Here is a 22,406-nt window from a genome sequence, read left to right as displayed (position 1 = left end):
TAAAGGGTGCCAGCTTAGAATATGCAGGGGGGTGGGACATTATATAGGTCTTTCTCATCTATCTATTCATCTATCCTTCTTTCCCTCTATCCATTATCTGTCTATCGATTATATTATTTATTGCAGTTACAGCATAAAAAAAAACGCAGGGACCAACCTGCGGCAAAACCGCGGGAAAAACGCATGCGTTTTTCCCGCGGTTTTTTACCGCAGGTGCGGTAATCTTCAACTCCCAGAAGTTTCTCAAGAAATTTTCTTGAGAAAAATCACTTTTCTAGTGCGCACATAGCCTAAATGGGGTCGGATCCTGACCACTGTTCTCTATGCACAGGGGCTGCTATAAAGGAGTGAGTAACTGTCATTACACACAGCAAATCCAATATGGCAGCCCACAGTGCCTTCAGTAAAATCAGAATTAAATAAAAACTAAATAAGCAGTGATTTTAATTTTGTATTAAAAATACTTTATTTCATAATCACTATTTTTTAATACAAAAATAAGATACCGCGACACCCTACCTTTAACTAGTGGGTCGGCCGGTGAGCCAAGCCCAGCTTACTGAGTGATGGGCCAGCCTTGCAGAGACTGACAGTTCAGTCGAAAGGGTGATTTTTTTTTTTTTTTTTTTAATGGTGAAATTACTTTTTCGGAAAGTCTCAGTATTTGGTGGAATTTTACTCACCGTTCTAAAATCTTACGGTAGTAGTGTTGTGGGTCTGACAATGATTCACGCAAGAATCAATGACAGACCCTCTATCCGGTTCTGTGAGCGAAGTGAGTAAACGGTAAGGGGGTTCTGGTGGCGTCCGGTTAATGGAAAAGAGCAGGATAACCTTTCTCGAAATACCCCTGAAGTAATTTGCTCCTAGTTTTTAGATACCATATATATCTGTGTGTATGTGGCAAGGTGATAGAGAAAATGGCATCTGCATAAACGATACCACTCATTATCAAACCAATCATATCAAATTTTGAAGGAAGAGAGAATTTTACACGTTTATTGCAAAATTGAAGAAAATTAAAATATCCTCCAAGCACATTTCTGAAACCCAAGTATTTCCCAAAAAATGTAACAAAACATATCTTAAGACATCAAAGTCTAACGAAAAGTCACTCTTCTTCTATCATGACAAAACCACAATATGTCATCACTTTGTGATCAGCTGGAGTCGGAGCACTGAGCCCAAGGTTAAATGCTGTATCCCCCTTTAATCCTTTAACTTGTACTACGATCCTCCTTGACATTGTCTGTGCCCCTTTAGGACATAACCCCTGAAATGAACATTTTTAGAAATGATTCAATATTACATTCACTCTGTAGAGCGCAATTAACAAAAATAAGTGGTTACCTCAAATACAGATAAACTGTTGACTGAAATTAGACAAGAAACATCTTGCTTACTTTTAGGAACAGCGCCACTCTGCTCCGTGGGTGGTGTCTGGTACTTTGAAAATCATAACCAGTAAATAAATTGTGCAGGCCTGAGGGTACAGAGAGCCTCCTAGTTAGTACCGCAAGTTTATTAACACTTAAGGGTGCTTTACACGCTGCGACATCGCTAACAATATATCATTGGGGTCACGTCGTTAGTGACGCACATCCGGCGCCGTTACCGACATCACAGCATGTGACACCAAGGAGCGACGATCAACGATCGCAAAATCGCTCAAAATCGATGATCGTTGACACGTCGCTCCTTTCCTTAATATCGTTACTGCTGCAGGAAAGATGTTGTTCGTCGTTCCTGCGGCATCACACATCGCTATGCGTGACACCGCAGGAACTACGAACATTTCCTTACCTCCGTCCACCGGCTATGCGGAAGGAAGGAGGTGGGCGGGATGTTACGTCCCGCTCATCTCCGCCCCTCCGCTTCTATTGGACGGCTGCCGTGTGACGTCGCTGTGCTGCCGCACGAACTGCCCCCTTAGAAAGGAGGCAGTTCGCCGGCCACAGTGACATTGCAGGGAAGGTAAGTGTGTGACGGGTGTAAGCGAGGTTGTGCGCCACGGGCAGCGATTTGCCCGTGTCGCACAACCGACGGGGGCGGGTACTCTCGCTAGCGAGATCGCAGCATGTAAAGTACCCATTAGTCTACAAAGTGGTGGGTTACTAAAAATGGTGGAATTATCAGCATTGATCCAGGCAAAATCTTAGTTTCAGCAAATAATGGCTTTCTTTGTATAATGAAAAGTTAGAACTATAGTGATGAGCGAGCACAATGCTCAGGTGGATGCTTGGATGGGTGTGACTGGAGTATCCGAATATAATAGAAGTCAATGGGGAACTCGAGCATTTTTCCAGGAACACTTCCAGAAAACCCATGTGACTAGAAGGGGCGGGGCCTCAGCCAATAGGAAAATGTTGCTACCTAATATCAGCTTTGTTGGCTGAGGCCCTGCCCTTTCTGGTCACATGAGTATGACCTCACCACAGGTCCTGGAAGCGAAAAGTTAAGTTGATTGTATAATACTTATCCCCTCCCCCTGTTAGAATTCGCATAACTATGAATTCTCCCTAGATATTACCGTATCTGATCCTCAGCTGCTGTCACTCAAGCAGCTGCAGATTATATAAAACTTAACTTTCTTGGATTTCAAAACCTATACATCCGAGCTGACCACTACAGGTATATATAGAATCAGGCTGATAGTGCTATACTGGCATTATCTTTAGGTTATATACGAAAATCCTGGTGATTGGTTCCCTTTAAAGCTTTTAAAAGGGTGTACAAGTTTAGGTCAGTGATTTCATAACATGTAAAATACATTATATAGCAATCCAGGGTATGCCTGTGCTGCTGGCTGCAAAGAATACGACACTATTTATTTTACTTGCTTATGTAGCGCTAGAAATTCCCCAGCGCTTTTCAGATGGGATCTTTTTATTTTAATTGCGTTCATAGCACAATTCTGTAGATATAATTGCAGCGCTCTTCATTGGGATCCTCATGTTCTGCTGGGGAATATATATTCCAAGCTATGAGGACACTGGGCACAGGGGGAGCAGCGACCATACTCACTAATCACATCACCTTTTTCATATTTTAGAATGACACAAGCAGAAATATGATTGGGACCGTGGTCTGATGTTCCCCCTTTTGGGCTGCAGCATAGTGATGCCGCTAAGGCTGCTTTCACACATCTGGTTTTTGCTGAGCGGCACAATATGGCGCGTTGCAGAAAAAACGCAACCTTTTTTTGCCGCCAGTTGCGTTTTTTCCGCATAGACTTGCATTAGCGCCGTACTGTGCCTTGCGTTGCGTCCGGTTTTTGCCGGATGCGGCATATTTAGCCCATGCGGCGGCCGGATGGAACGTTGCCTGGCATGTTTTTTTGTGTGGCGAAAAAAATACATCGCGCCGGATCTGACGCAATTTACAATGCAAGCCTATGGACGCCGGATGCGGCGTCCTGCGGCAAAAAACGTATCCGGCCGCCGGATGCGGTTTTTTGAACTGCGCATGCTCAGTATCAAGCCGCATCCGTCAAAAAACGGACGGCCCACATGGAAAAACGTATGCAACGGATCCATTTTTTTCGCCGCATCCGTTGCATAGGTTTTTGAGCCGGATTGAGCCGCACTGCAAAAACCGGATGTGTGAAAACAGCCTAAGACTGAGGAGGGTGAATATGCAGGTTATGAAAAAGTTAAAGTTAGATGTAACGATTGAAGATGCAAAAGATTGGCTGGACAAACATGGCTGCTCTTTACAAACAGAACACAGTGTGTCTATTTGAGGGGCATTTAATTATTAGTGGTCTCTGTGTTCATCAAGATCTCATCCTGTGCCTTCACCATAGACGGCATCCATTCCCTCAGTGTGTCCAGGTCAGGTAAGGAGAGCACTGGTCTGCACAGTTCATAGGCTACTGGGGAGTAATAATAGAGAGTTACAGCAAAGCCTTTGATCTCTTTGGAGAACTGGAAGACCTTGGGTTTCTTGTTCTTCAGCACCTGGTGTCTGAATAGATCTAGTGTTAGCCCGCTGAAGTGCTTGGACACGAGATGGACAGGGTCGCTCCCCAGCATGTTTGTTCTTAGCTGCAGGATCATCCTCTTCATGCTGGCTATCCGTGTCTTCTGCCTCAGGACCTGCTTCTGGAGAGAGTTCTTTTTCCTCCTCAGATTAACAAGGATGGGGTCTGCTTTTGGGGTACGCACGTTCTCCTTATTACTGCAGGCAGCAGAGTACGAGTGCTCCACAGACATAGTAGTTTCTGGTGTGACTGGTTTAGCAGCTGGCAGTGGCTTCTTAGCCAGGTTTGGTACAGGTACGGTGCCACTAGCTTTTTTTTTGGCAGATTTGCTAGCAGGCGGCTTTTTAATTCGGACGCCATTTATGAAGGAAGGCACGGCATCCAGGCGCAAGTAAGGGTATGAGGCTCCTGGCCGCAGCATGTAGTCTTCTTCTGTGAAGTGGTCACTGCAGAGTCGACTATAGATTGAAGGCTTCCAGTGGTCACGATGAATGACTTTAAGCCATTTTTCAAGATATTCTGCATTTTTCATTGGAAACCTGCACGTGAATCAATGAGATACACAAGGTCTATTACCATGTAAATGTAATCACGAAAAAGACAATTCTGTAATTATTCAAGAATGATCTTTAGGTATTTCCCGCTTTATAGTGAATGAAGATGCAGCATTACTATGTGTGCTGCAGAAGATATGCCCAGAGGACCTCATCATGGGGAGAAGAGTACACAACATGTTTTATTGTCTCGTGCCATCTGCTGGTATAAAGAAGGTACTGACATCTAAAATGAGGACAATTAGCAGATAAACTGCAGATCTGGTTCTGCAATATGCAAGATTAGAAAATACCCTAATAAAAAGAAAATCTACAAAAATCCTCAGATTAACAACTGATGGATAGAAAAGCATCCAATAAATGCCCCCTGTTCGCACCAGAGCTCCAGAATAATCAGAATTGTGTTTAAAGTGAGTTTGTCAGGTCCCCTCTGCCCTCCAACCCAGCACCATTCATAGGTGTATGTCACAATTCCCTCCCTCACCCGCCCTGTATAACACTATTCACTAATATGAATGTTTAAAAACAAAAAACTTATAACCCTCGCTGTTCCTATGCTAATTAGGGCCTTGACTAGTCGATGTGGCGCTATTTCCCCTGACTAGTCAGTCCTCTTTCCATGTTATCAGGCACTTTGTGGACGTGATAACATAATGTCCACGAATCTGCGTCACCGACAGCTCATGGATATCTCGCACATGCGTGTCAGTGCACTTTTGAAGGCGGGCGGACGCTTCCCGGATTCATTAGCTGCAGTGCACATGATCAGAAGTTCAGAAGACGTGTACGTGAGCAGTCATCTAAACTTCTGGTCATGTGCAGCTCACTTAATGAAACCGAAAAGCATATGTGGCGCCCCTGACCTGGTCAGGCACCACTGAGTACTGCACCCATGCTGGGGACAGTACAATACAGGTAATCCAGAAGGCTGACCGAGGTGTGACTACACAGGCGCATAGTGATCAGGTCTCACACATGTACCTTTGAGAGGACCCCTGGGGATCCCAGGAGGGGGAAAAGCCTTCACCTCCACTGGAATAGTGGAGGGGGCCAAAAGCCTCCATCTCCTCTCAAGGGGTGTGGTAAGAGAGTCTGGTTGCTAGGTGGCGTAGGCAGGCACAAAAGGGAAAAGAGAAGGAGGAGTAAACAGTCTGCAGCAGAGTGTGGAGGAGTGAGGAGCAGGAAAGTGAAGCTCTGACAGGAGCAGCAGTGAAGGTCCCAGATGTGAGCCGGTTCAGAGCAGAGTCCAGGGAGCTCCGAGGAGAGCTGACCCCTTCCCCTGGGCTGCTGTAGTCTGACAGCGTCCGCGCAGTGGCTACCGACGGGGGAGAACGGTCACCTAGGAGGGCTACCCGAAACCCATCTCCAGCTAGAGAGAGAGCACAGAGTGGGAAGTAAGGAGACTGCTAGGGAGAACCAGGCCCAAACGGGCGGCAGATCCCGGAGCGGGGATAGATCCACCTTTCCCTGCTAAACCTGCCGGTGTGGGGCCCTCAAAGCCCACACCACAACACCTAAAAGCCGCAGCCACGTAGCCACAGTTAGGGCCCATAGTTCACAGGAGGCAAGCAGCTGGAGTGATCTGGCCCAGGCAACAAGCACACGGCAAACGAAGGGGAGAGAGGCTTCAGCAACTTCCCTGGGTGACCCCCATAGGGACTAAAAGTCGGGGTTACCCCAAACCACCAAGGGCTAAGGAAGGCGAGTTGGTAGTCACCATCAGAAGTCAGCCTGAAGGATACCTGGTTCCAGCCTGGTTCATCCCAGCTACGCCCGGGTTACTCACCCTGCCATCTGAAGTGAGTAAAACCCCTGAAAGACATTCTGCGTGTGTGGAGTTATTCTGCGCCTTGTGGTACTACGCACCTACACAGGGCCCTGGGGCTTGCCTCACTCTCAGGAGGCTATTCCAACTAACTGCACTCACCATCAGCCCCAGGCGTCCCTCAACCTGCAGTGGCGGTCCCCACTGACCGCAATACTGAGAGTGGCGTCACGACAAATAGAAGATTCCCTACCAGTGACGAGATCCAGCCGAGTGGAGTCCCTGAAGGTAATGCACCGACACAACACCTGTGGGGCTTCACACATACACCCTGCTTCTGATATGTCCATTAGCTGCCAGTGATGCCGGGTTGTGGAAAAAATGATCACGCACACAGGGTCGACTAGTCTGGGGAAACAATGCCCCTTTGACTAGTCACAGGCCTAAATACTATAGGAACAGCGCAGCTTCTAAATTGTTTTTTTTAAACATTCATATTAGTGAATAGCGTTACACAGGGCGGGTTATGCAGGGAATTGGGGCATGGAGCTATGAATGCTGCTGGGTTGGAGGGAATAGGGGACACGACATGTTCCCTTTAAGATATCCACAACTAAAGAATAAATTCCAGCTTTATAGTGGTCCATATCTGGTGTTAATCAGAAAAAAGACTTTTAATAGCAGATTTTTAATAGCACATGGAGGCACTAAGGTTAGGTTCCCGAAAAATTAGAGATTACCTTGTCGTTGGTTTTCGGGCTCATTTGCATTGATCAATACATTTGCTAAACATCTCTACTACTTTCAAATATTCATAGCAGTTTTGCAATACTATTCTCATATATTCATTTTTTCCAGATAGCTAAATGTATTTTTCATTGTTCATAGTATCCCTATAGCAGTAATGCTTGGTCGTTTTTCATGTTTATATTTTTATAGTGGTTAGTGTGCAGCTTATTATCTGTATCATATTTGGTGTTAAGACAGGGCTGTAAATCCTCTCCTTCCCTTCTCTTAAAGAGTTAAAGTAAAGTATTATGTCAATGAAAATCCCACCCCAGTTCATATATACTTTTAATGCATATGGAAGCAACTTCCACCCCCTAATGAGACAGAGCTGTGAGCCTTTAAAGTGGCCATCACCTCTATGTAGTCCATGGACTGGGATTTAGGATTTAGTAGAGGTTAGTGATGAATAGTTTAGAACATTTTATTGAGGTTGTTCCCCACTAGGATAATGATGTCATATCGGAAAAGCACAGATCCATCATGCTCTTTGTGGCCGCTCCTGGGTATACAGCTCAGATCCTATTCATTAAAGGGAATCTGACACCAGGTTTTGCTGCCACATCTGAAAGGAGCATGATATAGGGGCAGAGACCTCGATTCTAGTGATGTGTCACTTACTGCGCTGCAGTTAGGATAAAATCACTGCAGAGCTAGCAGTTCTCTGAATGCTGAGCCCTGTCTAACCCTGTCCACACCACTGATTTCCAGCTGTGTGCACTGTGCATAGGCAGAAAGATGCAAATTAGTAGTTGGGTCAGGGTTATACAGAGCTCATGAACATAAAGGACTATATGGCAGCAGGTTTACTAGTCCTCTAGTGATAATCTCCTGCTGATAAAACTTTTATCAAAACTACAGCAAGCTCAGTAAGTGACACATCACTGAAATCAGGGTCTCTTTCTTTACATGCTGCTGCTGTCAGATTAAAATTTATAAATAGCAGCTGATCTTTTAGAGAAGAGGACAAGAGTTTATAAGGTGCAAAAATAACAGAATTTTATTACACACAAAAGTGACAATCTTCATCAGGGACGAGACGCCTCCTCCCTGATGAAGATTGTCACTTTTTAAATCGAAACATACGTAGGTCTTCCTGAGGCTCTTCTCCTGATGGAGTGCCCCCATTTCTCCACTTGGCTGGGCTGGTGCATGGTATCATAGGTATTGTTACTCGCCGGTGCAGGGCTATCAGTGGGGCTATTATCGATTGTGAGCTGTGCTCAGCATTGTACGACCATGTACTTTTGTCACTTGATTCTGAGAGAGACAGCCATCTGATGTATGACACCCACATGTTTTTGCCTGCACTCTTGAGATTGCCATATTTATATGTACTATATGTGCACACCCCAGCCTATGTTATTGTCAAATATGGGGGCTGTCCGCCATTAATATTTTAACTGGTTTTTATGACGTTTTGGATGTTCATTCCCACTGTGTCTAATAAAAATCTGTTATTTTTGCACCTTAAAAACTCTTGTCCTCTTCTCTAAAAAATGTTTATGAGTTTGGCTAACTGGGTTGGGTTCCAGCAGAATCTGGACCCACCCTATAATTATTATGGTTTTTTGGAATATTCTCTCTTTAACCATAGGAGCTGATCTGCAGTATCTGGAGGTGACCACTGATCAGAGCAGACCTGGGCAAGGGGCGGCCCGCGGGCCACATCCGGCCCGCCTGCTCTCTGTGACCGGCCCGCCCGTCTTCAGCCGGTGCAGTGGAGCCGGGCTGCAGCGTGCCGAGCAGGAAGAGATCCTGTGCAGGTCCGCACAGTCAGTGCAGAGAGTGCAACGCAGGAGTCTTTACTCTGTTCCCTGCCGGCACTAATTGTCAGTGACACACGAGCGCGCTCTGACGTTGTCGCTGCGTGTGTCATTTCAAAAGTTCCCGCCGGGCAGGAGAAGAAGCAGCACAGCAGACGGAATAATTCATCTTGCAGGACCTGCGATGATGTCACACCCATGTGACTGTGTGGGAGGAGACACAGGATGCCGGGCAGAAAGCAAAGATAGTGAATCCTGAAGGTGATGTGGACACATGATGACTGGTAATAAGAAAAGAGGGGACATGAGGGGGAGGGGAGCTGCAGGGTGAGTGGCATATGAGGGAAGATGGAGTTGTAGGGTGAGTGGCATATGTGGGAAGATGGAGTTGCAGTGTGAGTGGCATATGTGGGAAGATGGAGTGGTAGGGTGAGTGGCATATGTGGGAAGATGGAGTTGCAGGGTGAGTGGCATATGAGGGAAGATGGAGTTGCAGGGTGAGTGGCATATGAGGAAAGATGGAGTTGCAGGGTGAGTGGCATATGTGGGAAGATGGAGTTGCAGGGTGAGTGGCATATGAGGGAAGATGGAGTTGCAGGGTGAGTGGCATATGAGGGAAGATGGAGTTGTAGGGTGAGTGGCATATGAGGGAAGATGGAGTTGCAGGGTGAGTGGCATATGAGGGAAGATGGAGTTGCAGGGTGAGTGGCATATGAGGGAAGATGGAGTTGCAGGGTGAGTGGCATATGAGGAAAGATGGAGTTGCAGGGTGAGTGGCATATGAGGAAAGATGGAGTTGCAGGGTGAGTGGCATATGAGGAAAGATGGAGTTGCAGGGTGAGTGGCATATGTGGGAAGATGGAGTTGCAGTGTGAGTGGCATATGTGGGAAGATGGAGTGGTAGGGTGAGTGGCATATGAGGGAAGATGGAGTTGCAGGGTGAGTGGCATATGAGGAAAGATGGAGTTGCAGGGTGAGTGGCATATGAGGAAAGATGGAGTTGCAGGGTGAGTGGCATATGTGGGAAGATGGAGTTGTAGGGTGAGTGCATATGAGGGAAGATGGAGTTGCAGTGTGAGTGGCATATGTGGGAAGATGGAGTGGTAGGGTGAGTGGCATATGTGGGAAGATGGAGTTGCAGGGTGAGTGGCATATGAGGGAAGATGGAGTTGCAGGGTGAGTGGCATATGAGGAAAGATGGAGTTGCAGGGTGAGTGGCATATGTGGGAAGATGGAGTTGCAGGGTGAGTGGCATATGAGGGAAGATGGAGTTGCAGGGTGAGTGGCATATGAGGGAAGATGGAGTTGTAGGGTGAGTGGCATATGAGGGAAGATGGAGTTGCAGGGTGAGTGGCATATGAGGGAAGATGGAGTTGCAGGGTGAGTGGCATATGAGGGAAGATGGAGTTGCAGGGTGAGTGGCATATGAGGAAAGATGGAGTTGCAGGGTGAGTGGCATATGAGGAAAGATGGAGTTGCAGGGTGAGTGGCATATGAGGAAAGATGGAGCTGGAGGGTGAGTGGCATATGAGGAAAGATGGAGTTGCAGGGTGAGTGGCATATGAGGGAAGATGGAGCTGCAGGGTGAGTGGCATATGAGGGAAGATGGAGCTGCAGGGTGAGTGGCATATGAGGGCTGCAGACTGACAGAAGGATGTGAAGGGGTGCAGAGTGTTTGAGAGGGGTAAGTTGGGGTACAGGCAGGGTGAGATATGTGGGCAGGGTGTGTGATATGGGTGTGCAGGCTGTATGGGGTGTAGTGTGTGTGATATGGGGGTGCAGGCTGTATGGGGAGCAGGGTGTGTGACATATGGGGGTGTAGTATATTACAGGTGTGCTAAATGGAGGTGTATATAGTGGTGTAGTATATGGGGGTATAGTGATGTAGTATATTACAGGTGTACCATATGGAGGCGTAGTATATTACAGGTGTGCTATATGGAGGTGTATATTACAGGTGTGCTCTAGGGAGGTGTAGTATATTACAGGTGTGCAATATGGAGGTGTAGTATATTACAGGTGTACTATATGGGGGTGTACTATATTACAGGTGTAGTATATGGGGTGTAGTGATTTAGTATATTACAGGTGTGCTATATGGAGGTGTAGTATATTACAGGTGTGCTATATGGAGGTGTAGTATATTACAGGTGTACTATATGGAGGTGTACTATATTACAGGTGTAGTATATGGGGTGTAGTGATGTAGTATATTACAGGTGTAGTATATAGGGGTGTAATGATGTAGTATATCGGAGGTGTATTATATAGTGGTGTAGTATAATACAGGTGTATATGGGGGTGTAGTATATTACAGGTATATGGAGGGAGTGTAGTATAATACAGGTGTAGTATATGGGGGGTGTAGTGATGTAGTATATTACAGGTGTAGTATATGGAGGGGGTGTAGTGATGTAGTATATTGGGTAGAACTGAGGTAATTATATTAGTCTGGCCCTCTAAACCAATCCCAATTTCTCATGCGGCCCCATGGGAAAATTAATTGCCCACCCCTGGATCAGAGTGTGGCGCCCCAACTCCTCAATCAGTGTTCGGCTTACATCCGGACGCTGATTGATGCGGTGCCAAACCCTCACCGGTGTCACATTGATGACAATTCCTGAGGATAACTGATCAATATCATAGCAGTGGATTAAAAAAGAAGAAGAAATGCAAGTAAAAGTATGGCAGCAAATACCTGAAAAAATGTTTACCGCATCCTTTTGACAGTCGATTTTTACAGCCTTTGGCAGCACAGACAGTCATCCTTGTTCAAAGTCTGTATGGCACAAAGAAAGTAGCACTTCAGTTAGGATCCCTGTGTACAGATATAATCTTGTGGATTAAACTCCAGCACTCAATAGGAAGCTTGTAAAAAATATCTTTATTTACAAAACAGATTTAACCATAAACTTACACATTTATTAATCAGAGCAGCACTCCCCCAGCCTCCCGAGTTCAAGAGTGTGCAAAGGCTGACAATTCAGACTCATTCCAGGGTTGCGACACCAAACTGTGCACCCTCCAATGCTGCAAGCAGAGGAAGCTTTGGATCTGCAGCATCGGAGTACTGGATGGAGGCCTGCCGGATCCAGCAATCAGCAAGATGGCCAGATTCAGAGCAGCCAACGCAGGATCTAGAGCAGTGGTCTCAAACCCGCCTGATTATATGGGCCGCACATAGAAAAAAAAATAATAATTTGGGAGGCCGTATTCTTTGGATCACTTTTATTGCCCTTTTTCATTCACTTTATTTAAATGGCATTCATTGTATGAGTTATGGCACTGTGTTATAGCTTGGGTCATAACGGATATGATAAATGTGCATTTTTTTGTTTATCTTAGTTTATATATTATAAAACCATTTTTAACGTAAAAAAAAATATGCTTTATCTTGAATTGTTTTTAAACATTTTAATCCTTTCTTGTAAGTAATATTGTCTTATAATTAGCACCATATAGTAATTTTGGCTAACATCTTGTAGTAATGTGCCCCACATATCCTTGCCCCCATCCTGTAGTAATGTGCCCCATCCTGATCCCCAACTTGTAGTAATGTGGCCCATCCTGGTCCCCAACTTGTAGTAATGTGGCCCATCCTGGTCCCCATCCTGTAGTAATGTGCCTGATCCTGGTCTGGTCTCCATTCTGTAGTAATGTGCCCCATCCTGGTCCCCAACTTGTAGTAATGTGCCCCATCCTGGTCCCAACTTGTAGTAATGTGCCCCATCCTGGTCCCCAACTTGTAGTAATGTGCCCCATCCTGGTCCCCAACTTGTAGTAATGTGCCCCATCCTGGTCCCCAACTTGTAGTAATGTGCCCCATCCTGGTCCCCAACTTGTAGTAATGTGCCCCATCCTGGTCCCCAACTTGTAGTAATGTGCCCCATCCTGGTCCCCAACTTGTAGTAATGTGCCCCATCCTGGTCCCCAACTTGTAGTAATGTGGCCCATCCTGGTCCCCATCCTGTAGTAATGTGCCCCATCCTGGTCCCCATCCTGTAGTAATGTGCCCGATCCTGGTCTGGTCTCCATTCTGTAGTAATGTGGCCCATCCTGGTCCCCAACTTGTAGTAATGTGGCCCATCCTGGTCCCCAACTTGTAGTAATGTGGCCCATCCTGGTCCCCAACTTGTAGTAATGTGGCCCATCCTGGTCCCCAAATTGTAGTAATGTGCCCCATCCTGGTCCCCAACTTGTAGTAATGTGCCCCATCCTGGTCCCCAACTTGTAGTAGTGTGGCCCATCCTGGTCCCCAACTTGTAGTAGTGTGGCCCATCCTGGTCCCCAACTTGTAGTAGTGTGGCCCATCCTGGTCCCCAACTTGTAGTAGTGTGGCCCATCCTGGTCCCCAACTTGTAGTAATGTGGCTCATCCTGGTCCCCAACTTGTAGTAATGTGGCCCATCCTGGTCCCTAACTTGTAGTAATGTGGCCCATCCTGGTCCCCAACTTGTAGTAATGTGGCCCATCCTGGTCCCCAACTTGTAGTAATGTGGCCCATCCTGGTCCCCAACTTGTAGTAATGTGGCCCATCCTGGTCCCCAACTTGTAGTAATGTGGCCCATCCTGGTCCCCATCCTGGTCCCCAACTTGTAGTAATGTGCCCCATCCTGGTCCCCAACTTGTAGTAATGTGCCCCATCCTGGTCCCCAACTTGTAGTAATGTGCCCCATCCTGGTCCCCAACTTGTAATAAAGTGCCCCATCCTGGTCCCCAACTTGTAGTAATGTGGCCCATCCTGGTCCCCATCCTGTAGTAATGTGCCCGATCCTGGTCTGGTCTCCATTCTGTAGTAATGTGGCCCATCCTGGTCCCCAACTTGTAGTAATGTGGCCCATCCTGGTCCCCAACTTGTAGTAATGTGGCCCATCCTGGTCCCCAACTTGTAGTAATGTGGCCCATCCTGGTCCCCAACTTGTAGTAATGTGGCCCATCCTGGTCCCCAAATTGTAGTAATGTGGCCCATCCTGGTCCCCAACGTGTAGTAATGTGCCCCATCCTGGTCCCCAACTTGTAGTAATGTGCCCCATCCTGGTCCCCAACTTGTAGTAGTGTGGCCCATCCTGGTCCCCAACTTGTAGTAGTGTGGCCCATCCTGGTCCCCAACTTGTAGTAATGTGGCCCATCCTGGTCCCCAACTTGTAGTAATGTGGCCCATCCTGGTCCCCAACTTGTAGTAATGTGGCCCATCCTGGTCCCCAACTTGTAGTAATGTGGCCCATCCTGGTCCCCAACTTGTAGTAATGTGGCCCATCCTGGTCCCCAACTTGTAGTAATGTGGCCCATCCTGGTCCCCATCCTGTAGTAATGTGCCCGATCCTGGTCTGGTCTCCATTCTGTAGTAATGTGCCCCATCCTGGTCCCCAACTTGTAGTAATGTGCCCCATCCTGGTCCCCAACTTGTAGTAATGTGCCAGATCCTGGTCCCCAACTTGTAGTAATGTGCCCCATCCTGGTCCCCAACTTGTAGTAATGTGCCCCATCCTGGTCCTCAACTTGTAATAATGTGCCCCATCCTGGTCCCCAACTTGTAGTAATGTGCCCCATCCTGGTCCCCAACTTGTAATAATGTGCCCCATCCTGGTCCCCAACTAGTAGTAATGTGGACCATCCTGGTCCCCAACTTGTAATAATGTGCCCCATCCTGGTCCCCAACTTGTAATAATGTGCCCCATCCTGGTCCCCAACTAGTAGTAATGTGCCCCATCCTGGTCCCCAACTAGTAGTAATGTGCCCCATCCTGGTCCCCAACTTGTAATAATGTGCCCCATCCTGGTCCCCAACTTGTAATAATGTGCCCCATCCTGGTCCCCAACTTGTAATAATGTGCCCCATCCTGGTCCCCAACTTGTAGTAATGTGGACCATCCTGGTCCCCAACTTGTAGTAATGTGGACCATCCTGGTCCCCAACTTGTAGTAATAAATCCATCCTGGTCCCCAACTTGTAGTAATAAATCCATCCTGGTCCCCATCCTGTAGTAATGTGCCCATCCTTGTCCCCAACTTGTAGTAATGTGCCCCATTCTGGTCCCCAACGTGTAGTTGTAGTACTGTGCCCATCCTGGTGCTCATCATGTAATGTGCCCCATCCTGGTCCCCATCTTGTAGTAATGTGCCCATTCTTGCCGCCTTCTTGTAGTAATGTCCCCATCCTGTAGTACTGTTCCCATCCGCGGGACCTCTGCGTGCGCACAATACCGGACCCTTGCGTGCATACAATACGGGACTTCTATATATCATAATACGGGACCCCCTGCGTGCGCACAATACGGGACCCCCTGCGTGCGCACAATACGGGACCCCCTGCGTGCGCACAATACGGGACCCCCTGCGTGCGCACAATACGGGACCCCCTGCGTGCGCACAATACGGGAGCCCCTGCGTGCGCACAATACGGGAGCCCCTGCGTGCGCACAATACGGGAGCCCCTGCGTGCGCACAATACGGGAGCCCCTGCGTGCGCACAATACGGGACCCCCTGCGTGCGCACAATACGGGAGCCCCGCGTGCGCACAATACGGGACCCCCTGCGTGCGCACAATACGGGACCCCCTGCGTGCGCACAATACGGGACCCCCTGCGTGCGCACAATACGGGAGCCCCGCGTGCGCACAATACGGGAGCCCCGCGTGCGCACAATACGGGACCCCCTGCGTGCGCACAATACGGGACCCCCTGCGTGCGCACAATACGGGACCGCCTGCGTGCGCACAATACGGGACCCCCTGCGTGCGCACAATACGGGACCCCCTGCGTGCGCACAATACGGGACCCCCTGCGTGCGCACAATACGGGACCCCCTGCGTGCGCACAATACGGGACCCCCTGCGTGCGCACAATACGGGACCCCCTGCGTGCGCACAATACGGGACCCCCTGCGTGCGGACAATACAGAACCTCTATATTGCACCATACGAGACCTCTATATACATAAGACAGGACCTGTACATACAGGATTTCTGTGTGCACCATGTCCCCTCCGTCATGTTCTCCACACAGCGCGGACGGAGGCGACACTCGTTCCCGTGCAAACAGATGGAGTCACACACATAACAAAACACCCGCTGCTGAAAACTTACTGAGGAAGCCACTGATAACTGCAGAGCGCAGAGTCTTCTACAAAATGGCGGACGCACTTCCCGGAACACAGCGCCGCGTCAAGAAAACGCCGGCCATTCATTGGTCGAAAAGGTGTCAGGTGATCAAGTTGGGCCGCGTCATGTGGTCTGAAGGCGCCAATCCTGATGCAGCGTTCATGTGTAGCACTAGCTGCCGGGGTCTGCTCTGACAGCACCCTACACAGCGTGCACGCGTATGTATCATACTACTGTATCTCCTAGTGCTGTGTCTTCATACGGAGCCATTACGGACGCTGCCAGACACTTATCTATACACTGTTGTTATAAGCAGTGAGTGATATAACAGCGCCATCTAGTGTTTGTAATGAGACTATATTGGAATTCCTGTTTAATCCGTTTTTTAGAGTGAACCTGTCAGGTCCAATATATACCCAGAATCACGAGCAGTTCTGGATGCATATTGCTAATCCCGGCCTAACCGTCCCTGTATACACTAGCATAGATAAAGAGATCTATAGAAAAAGTATTTCTAAACATCTCTTACAATATGCTAATGAGCGAGGGCAGTAGCCCCCTGGGTGTTAGTTCCCCGACCAGTCGCCCCCATTAGCATGTTAGTACTCCCCTATGGGTGTGCTATCATGCTAATGAATATGCAGCATCAGAGGAGATCTCACTCACCTCTCCGCTGCCATCACGTCCGTCGGGGGAATTCGGCTCAGTGCACATGATCCTGGAGTTTTGGTCATGTGCACTATAAAGCCGGGTGTACGAGTCCTGGCTTCAAATTGAAGTAGTGCGGATGACCGAACCTCCGGGGTCATGTGCACTGAGCAGAAATCCCCCGTCAGACGCGATGGCAGCGGGGAGGTGAGTGAGAGATCTGACGTTGCATATTCATTAGCATGTTAGTGTCGCGCCCAGGAAAGGGGTCCCGGGCGGTAACAAATGGGAATGTCACTCTGGTGGCTGTTGCCCGGTCCCGTGCCCTGGGGCTTCTTTTGTAAAAGGGGAATTTTTACAGGGGTGATAAGAGTTATTGTCATGTGACGGTTGTTGCAGTTAAGGATGGACAACCGCCACTGCTGAATGTGGGTACTCCCAGGGCTGGTGGTGACTGCAGCAATGGTGTTTGGCCCTCCGCAGGTAGGGCTGTGCCTGGGAGATGTAATGGGGGTAATAACGGAGACCACACCAGGTTGTCTTTAGCAGTCTCTACTCACTGTGGAGCCAGGGGTTGCTGGTTCAGGTCCCAGGAGTATCAGTACCAATATAGTGACCCAGGTTGCTCTGTCCCCGGCACTCTTTGTTGGTTGGGTCCCCGTAGCGTGGAGCGTTTGGGGCCCGACTGTCCCTTTTGGGGTACAGTCTCCTTCTCCGTTCGCGGCGGGCAGTGCAGACCCAGTGGGGAGGTAAGTGTCCGAACTCCGATCCTGGTTTACTGCTGATGCCCCCGGATTATTTGGTTCGGTGAAGTCCATGAAGGTGTCCTATTTATCAAGCCATGTGAAACTGACGCCTGACCTAGGGCCCTGTGCCCCGTTCATGCTCCGGTCCCAGCGGTATCTCCAGTACCCGTCCTGGCGACCTCTCTCTCGTGCCCCCCGGGGTCACCGTTGCACGAAGCCAGCTCAGGCACGTCCTCACACCTCTTCTGTGTGCCACACTCTCCTAACTACTGACTGCTGACCCCTCCCACCAGGCTGGCTAAACCCAGGGATTCGTTCCCATGGTGACCATCCCCTTGTGTGACTCCCTGGCCTATCAGGTCGTCACAAGGGTGCCGTGCAATCTGCCCTTCTGCATTGTACCCGCTCCTCCTTTGTTACGGTCCTGTCCCTTTGGTGTTGCTAAGAACAGGTATACACAAATCCTGAGGAACACTCTGCACCACACCCACCAAACACCCATTGGGTAGCCTGAGGGGAATAGGGCCGCCCAGATGGAGGGATGGTAGAAGGAGGGCCAGAAGTGTCGGTTGTAGTCAGAGAGTGTCAGTGAGCAGTGACAGGAAGAGGTCACGCTGCGGAGCTAGGCTCCTGTACCCGTCCCAGGTGCCAGACGTTAGCCTGGCCTGGAAGGAGCTGGAACCCCGGTCACAGGGGGTAGTGGCAAGGGGCACGGTACTGCCACGGAGGGCAGTTCGGCGGCCTTGTGCTACAACCGGGCAGGGGCCAGGGCACGACGGGGTACGCGGACCCTACGCTGGGAAGTAGCTTTATGCAGCTCAGTAATTCACCCGACGAGGACGGAATCTTCATGATCCGCTGTCCACCCGCTCCAAAATCGGGGTACTAGCGCAATGAGGGGGATAGGAATTCCCAAAACCGTCCAGAAAATCCCAAGCATGAACCCTGAGAGCAAGCCCACCCTGCTAGCCACGCAGGTGAGCGGGACCCGAGTAGTTTTAGGCGAAAGGGATCCACCAAGTGTAAACACAGTGCCAAGGGACAAGGCTTCAGACCAACCAGCAACGCCAAAAGGACACGGACCCAGCACGTTCAAGACTTTGGTTTACCCGGTGTCAGTGTCAGCATCTCTGGACTGTGTGAGTACGTTATGGCCCTTGCTTCCAACGGGTCCCCAGCCTGCCATCACCAAGCCCCGGGACACCTTCCCCTGCCCTGTTAACATCACCAGCTGCCATCCCATCGCTCCCGGGCGTTCTCCCTCTCTCCCAAACGCAGCAGCGGTGGTATGCCACTTTACCACAACCCGTGGGTGGCGTCACGAACACTATCCAATCCACTCATCACCCCTTTTGTAAATACCTCTCTTCCCCCTTTTTCATTTCGAGCGGCCGCGTGACCCCGCCTCGGGCCCGGAGACCCCTCGAGCCACTGCGGATTCGGATCCGAGCAGCCCGTCGGCTGTCGCGGGGGTGGCACACTTGCATGGTTAACCCTCTAAGCCCAGTGTGGAGTGGAGAACTAGTATTTTGGTTGTGCTTTGGTGGTATCGGCACTGGTACTCCAGGTCCCAGGGGGTAGGTCCTGCATCCCCAAGAGGATGCAGTTCCCTGTAGTGCCCTGAGTGTCTCAGGGGCGCTAGATTAGCACACCCACAGGAGCATACTAACGTGCTAATGGGGGCGACTTGCCGGGGAACTGACGCCCAGGTGACTAGTCCCCTCGCTCATTAGCATACGATATAAGAGCTTTAGAAATACTTTTTCTAAAGATCTCTTTATCTATGCTAGTGTATACAGGGACGGTTAGGCAGGGATTAGCAATAGGCACCCAGAACTGCTCGTGGTCCTGGGTGTATATTGCTCCTGACAGGTTCTCTTTAATATATAAAAGTAGAAGTAATCACACGGAGTAGCGCTGCAGCTGTCCCCAGATGTAGTATAGATAATAAACATACCCTGCAGATTTCCTGAGGCGTCCACTTTATGACATTCAGAAGTATGCCTGTTTGTGTAACCTCAATGAGAGTAGATGGCTGTGATTGTAGTGGAGCCATATTGTTTTGCAACGAACAGCAAATGACCTATTATTTAACCCTTCACATTTCACATATGTGTATGTCATAATGCGGAAGCTTGACATTTAGCTGCGTGGTGATCATGCAAGCGGGAAGTAACATCCGAGGCCGGAGCCAACACTGCCACCGACTGCTTAACTCTCTACATGGCCCAGTCAGTAGGGATCGTGCCATGTGTAGGGCTGTCAGATGTGATGAGCTCCTTTTCTCACCCTTTTCCTCCCACTACCCATAATTGTGACATGATCGCAGGGAGCCAATGGTCTTCAAGGTCACTAGAGGTCATACAGTGTCCTGTGGGTCCTCCAGGTATGGCGGTCTCTGCCATAAGCAGGGTCTAACAGGCTTCCTGTCATAAGACAGCATAAATCAGACGAGTGCAATCCGATAAAAAAGGGATTGCGCTCAGACCAATGTTATGCAATGAGGCAGAGCATCTGAAGAGATCCGTGCTGCCATAGTAATGGAGACCAAGAGGAACAGATCCTGCGTTGCGATTTATTGTGAATTTGTAAAAACAAGTCCTTTAAGATTGGGATTGTCCTGATGAAGGACTTGTTTTTACTTCGAAATGTGTTGACAATAAATCACTATCCAGGATCTGTTCCCCTTGGTCTGTGCTCCTACGGTAGCGTGGATTAACCCCTCCTCTCCTGATGTTCAGCATTTATTTCACCGCGGGGCTGCTGCAGCATTTCTTCAGTCGTTGTGACTTTCGCCATGTTTTCAGGTGAGTATGTTTCCTGATTTTTCCACCATAGATAAGACCCTATTCTTGCTCTGTTTGTCTCCCCAGTTGCTCTGCATTCTATTCAGTGAGGCAGAGCAGATCTACATTGTTTTCTCAGCTGCACGCCGCGATCATTCTAAAATCAGAACAGCGCGAGAAAAAATCGGATGCCAAACATTACAATTCTGTAAGATGGGAAACTGTAATGGTCCTGTAAAATAATAACTGCTGAATGAAAAATAAACATAATGCAGAGAGAGGACGAGTGAAAAAAATGCTGCCACATTTCTGGATGAGAACAGACAGATTATTTACCGTATACACTTGTGTGACCCCGGCCTTACACTGAGAGGTCTAGTAATCTGTAATATATTAGTATACTAATAGAGCTGCAGGGTATTACACCAGCAATAAGGTAAAGGAAAGTCGAAGTGCCATACAGCAACTAAGTAAGAAATTTTTTTTGTAACAATACAAAATACAAAATAAAGGATGAAAAATTCACGGAAAATCATTTGTGCAATGAAGATGCATTTTTATGCTAAAGGTAACCAATCACCAGGCTTCTCGTATATAAGCTAAAGCCAATGCTATACTGGCACTATAAGGCTGATTCTATACATACCATTAGTGGTCAGCTCGGATGGTCAGGCTTTCAAATCCAACAAAGTAAAGTTTAAAAAATCAGTAGCCTCTTGAGTGGCAGCTGCAATGGAGCAGATAATATCTGTGTGGGTATTCATATGGATCTTCACTAAGATGACGTCGGAGTTGGCGCCTACGTATAGCGCTGAACTACGGCGCCATCTTTGTGAAGATCGGGTTACCCCTGCTATTCTATTCTTGCGGCTGAGAAGGCGGCGCATGCGCCCTCACTTCTGCTATCGTTCTGACCACGGGAGCACATGCGGTCACAACAGAAGTGGAGACCGCCCCCTGAAACAGCTGACAAACTTGAGGAGCAAGCCGACAGCAGAGTGCCAGCGACATCCGCGCCGGATCATACGGCACGGGGTCAGGTGAGGTAAGTCCACAATGGACTCACCTAGCCCCGTGACGTCAGTGCCGCTGTGCTGGCACGGTGTCCAATTTTGCAGCTAATCATGCCCTCCGATCAGCTGTTTTCCACTTCTGTCTGTCAGCTGTTTCAGGGGGCAGTCTCCACTTCTGTTGTGACAGCACGCGGTCCCGCGGTCACAACGAGAGAAGAAGAGAGGGTGCATGTGCCACTCTCTCAGCCTCAAGAATAGAATAGCAGGGGGTAACACGATCTTCACAAAGATGGCACCGGAGATAAGTGCAATGGGCAGGCGCCAACTCTGATGCTATCTTAGTGAAGAAATTAGTGAATAGTAAAATTAGCGTACAGAACAGAGAGGGAGGAACAACAGGCAGGGGGCGGGAATCCATATGAATACCATATATTATCTGCCCCATTGCAGCTGCCACTCAAGCAGCTGCCGATATTTTTAAACTTTACTTTGTTGGATTTGAAAGCCTAAACATCCGAGCTGACAACTAAAGGTATGTATAGAATCAGCCTGATAGTGCCAGTATAGCACTGGCTTTAGGTTATATACGAAAATCCTGGTGATTGGTTCCCTTTAAAGGAAAAATAAACAACTTTACAGTACATAATTGGTATTGCCAAATCCAGTACGACCCAATCTATAAAACCTTTATTATTTAACCCCTATTTTGAACACCATAAAAAAGTAAAAACACGGCAAAAAATAGCTGGTTTTCATTATAACGACACAAAAAAGTTGACTATAACACAATCAAAGAGGAGTATGTAAATATAATTTATATAAGTAAAAAGTCATCTCATCCTGCAGATACCAAGCCCTCACTTGTCAGCAGCATAAAAAGAGTTAAATGTGATGATGCAAAAGCAATTATTTTTAAATATGAATTTATTGTGCTTAAAAAGTAAAAGAAAAAATCTATAGAGATATAGTATCGCTTTTATTGTGTCAACCCGAAGAACAGAGTTGTCTTATCACTTTTACTGCACTATGCAAATGTAACATGGCGTCCTCTCATGATTCCATCCAATTTTATGTTCCAAGAGTCAAATGTCGCTCCTTCCCTTCTGTGCCCTGCCGTCTACCCAAACTGTACATTCTGACCAATTAAAGGTTATTGGTGTAATCAGGAGAAATTGCCCCAAAAATCATGGGATCCATGCCTCCTGTTACCCTTGTGAAAATGAAAAGTTGGGGGTTAATGCAATATTTTAATGGAAAAAATCT

At 48.2% G+C, this 22,406-nt stretch overlaps 1 protein-coding gene across 2 annotated transcripts; it reads right to left on the bottom strand.

The window, feature by feature from the left end:
- Window positions 1-969: 969 nt before the first annotated feature.
- Window positions 970-15,998, bottom strand: LOC142301294 (THAP domain-containing protein 1-like). 2 transcript variants are annotated; one of them, XM_075342325.1, is made up of 3 exons: window positions 15,936-15,998; window positions 11,552-11,632; window positions 970-4,521 (listed from the first exon to the last, which is right to left on the bottom strand). In XM_075342325.1, the coding sequence occupies exons 2-3, from the start codon at window positions 11,617-11,619 to the stop codon at window positions 3,750-3,752; spliced, it is 840 nt and encodes a 279-aa protein (XP_075198440.1). In that variant the 5' UTR covers window positions 11,620-11,632; window positions 15,936-15,998; the 3' UTR covers window positions 970-3,749. The 2 variants fall into 2 exon arrangements, with proteins under 2 accessions (XP_075198440.1, XP_075198436.1); XM_075342321.1 differs by lacking the exon at window positions 15,936-15,998 and adding an exon at window positions 15,809-15,909.
- Between the last annotated feature and the right edge of the window lie 6,408 nt (window positions 15,999-22,406).

Source organism: Anomaloglossus baeobatrachus, chromosome 1, assembly GCF_048569485.1.
Source record: "Anomaloglossus baeobatrachus isolate aAnoBae1 chromosome 1, aAnoBae1.hap1, whole genome shotgun sequence".
In the NCBI taxonomy this organism is placed as follows: domain Eukaryota; kingdom Metazoa; phylum Chordata; class Amphibia; order Anura; family Aromobatidae; genus Anomaloglossus; species Anomaloglossus baeobatrachus.
The sequence above is the reverse complement of the archived record's forward strand: the minus strand, read 5'-3'. Positions and strand labels throughout refer to the sequence as shown.

What these genes read in the sequence shown, in the direction of transcription:
- LOC142301294 (XM_075342325.1), bottom strand. Translation starts at nt 11,619, where the DNA reads ATGACTGTCTGTGCTGCCAAAGGCTGTAAAAATCGACTGTCAAAAGGA. An exon ending in TGCGGTAAACATTTTTTCAG is followed by an intron (nt 4,522 to 11,551) that starts GTATTTGCTGCC and finishes ATTCACGTGCAG; the next exon opens with GTTTCCAATGAAAAATGCAG.